This window comes from Gossypium arboreum, chromosome 7 (genome assembly GCF_025698485.1).
Source record: "Gossypium arboreum isolate Shixiya-1 chromosome 7, ASM2569848v2, whole genome shotgun sequence".
NCBI classification, from domain to species: Eukaryota; Viridiplantae; Streptophyta; class Magnoliopsida; order Malvales; family Malvaceae; genus Gossypium; species Gossypium arboreum.
In genome coordinates, this window is record NC_069076.1 from 37,911,120 (window position 1) to 37,912,492 (window position 1,373).

Sequence of the window (1,373 nt, forward strand, 5' to 3'; positions counted from 1 at the left end):
TTTTGCATTTAAGCATCCAACCTTAAATTAATCGGCAATAAACCAAAAATCTCAAAACTACAAACAATTTTGCACTTAAACGATGACGAAGCATAACATTGCTTTAACAAAATTTGCAAGCTGAAAAAGATGGAAGCAGATTCAAACTCAAAATCTCTAATTATTAAAGAAAGCAAAACAAAATATGAGTTGTTGCAAGACGTGAGGATTTAGACGTTTTTGAAGAGATTCAAGCAGCAATTAGTTTTGGTGGATTCATGCTCAACTGCAATCTTCAATAGGCTGCCTTCTTCCAACACCATTTGAACAGGCAAAAAACCCATCCCATTAGCCATAGCAAGCATCATCCGCTTGGTCTCCAACTTGAACTCGTCTAAATCCACCGTCCCATTGGAGTCGTGATCGAACTGCTCGAACAGTGATTCGTAAACGTGAGCGAGTTCCTTTGGGTCCGTTTTAATGTCGATGCCGAAATGAGTTTCGAGCACCCTGAGACTCTGCAAATCCTTGGACAACTCAGTGTAAGACAGTAGCCCATCATGGTTGGTGTCCAGGTGAGCAAATCGCTCTCGTATTGAGATGTTGAATGCTTCTTCATCTTCAACGAAGTTAACAATGGTGGCACTGTCTAACACTTCCACACTCATCCTTTCAATCTCTTTAATTTGATTCCCAATATCAGAATTGGCAACTTTGAATAATACAAGAAATGTTATGAAATTATTGATTAAGAAAGTTTGATGTTAAGCATTATTTATAGTTGACAATTGACACCCATTCGCCATCCAGTTATTATTCCTCAGATTTTAGTCAAAATATGCTGGCTAATATCAAATAGTAGTTTCCACTTTCCGGCCAGTCGATTTTCATTGCCACGGTTTCATTTTTCTTTTGCATCTAGCTTTACTTATACGAGTATGTGAGGAAAATTATAAATATTGAAATTGAACCTTATATTTCTTAAATATTATTTTTTAACTATAATTGTCTAGAATTTAATTTTTTTAAACATTAATCAAAATTTTACTTTCTATCAAGGAAATAAATCAAGAGATCGAAAGAATGATTTGTTTATTGAGTTTTAATTTAAGTTTGTGATATGATTTGTTTATTGAGTTTTAATTTAAGTTTGTGTGCAAGTATGGGTTTTGTACAAAAGAAAAGAATTGGTGTCGTCTTTCGGTTTCTTAAAGCTAAATCATCCAATGGGCTCACTTAGTGTAGAATCAAGAAAAGCAAGGACTATTCTTTGTAAGGAGAGATGAAATTCCACGCTTCAGCTTTCCCTTTACGCATCCTTTATGTTACACTTACATTTCCGAGTATTTACACTGCCACCTGAATTTCTCCCATAGTACCGTGCGATTTTAGAT

General features: G+C 35.0%; 1 protein-coding gene across 1 annotated transcript; it reads right to left on the reverse strand.

Moving 5' to 3' along the window:
• Positions 1-795, reverse strand: LOC108485504 (uncharacterized). The gene has a single exon (XM_017789359.2). The coding sequence runs from the start codon at positions 645-647 to the stop codon at positions 210-212; it is 438 nt and encodes a 145-aa protein (XP_017644848.1). The 5' UTR covers positions 648-795; the 3' UTR covers positions 1-209.
• Between the last annotated feature and the right edge of the window lie 578 nt (positions 796-1,373).

Bases quoted from the DNA above. Each gene is read 5' to 3' on its own strand.
- LOC108485504 (XM_017789359.2), bottom strand. From the start codon at position 647: ATGAGTGTGGAAGTGTTAGACAGTGCCACCATTGTTAACTTCGTTGAA.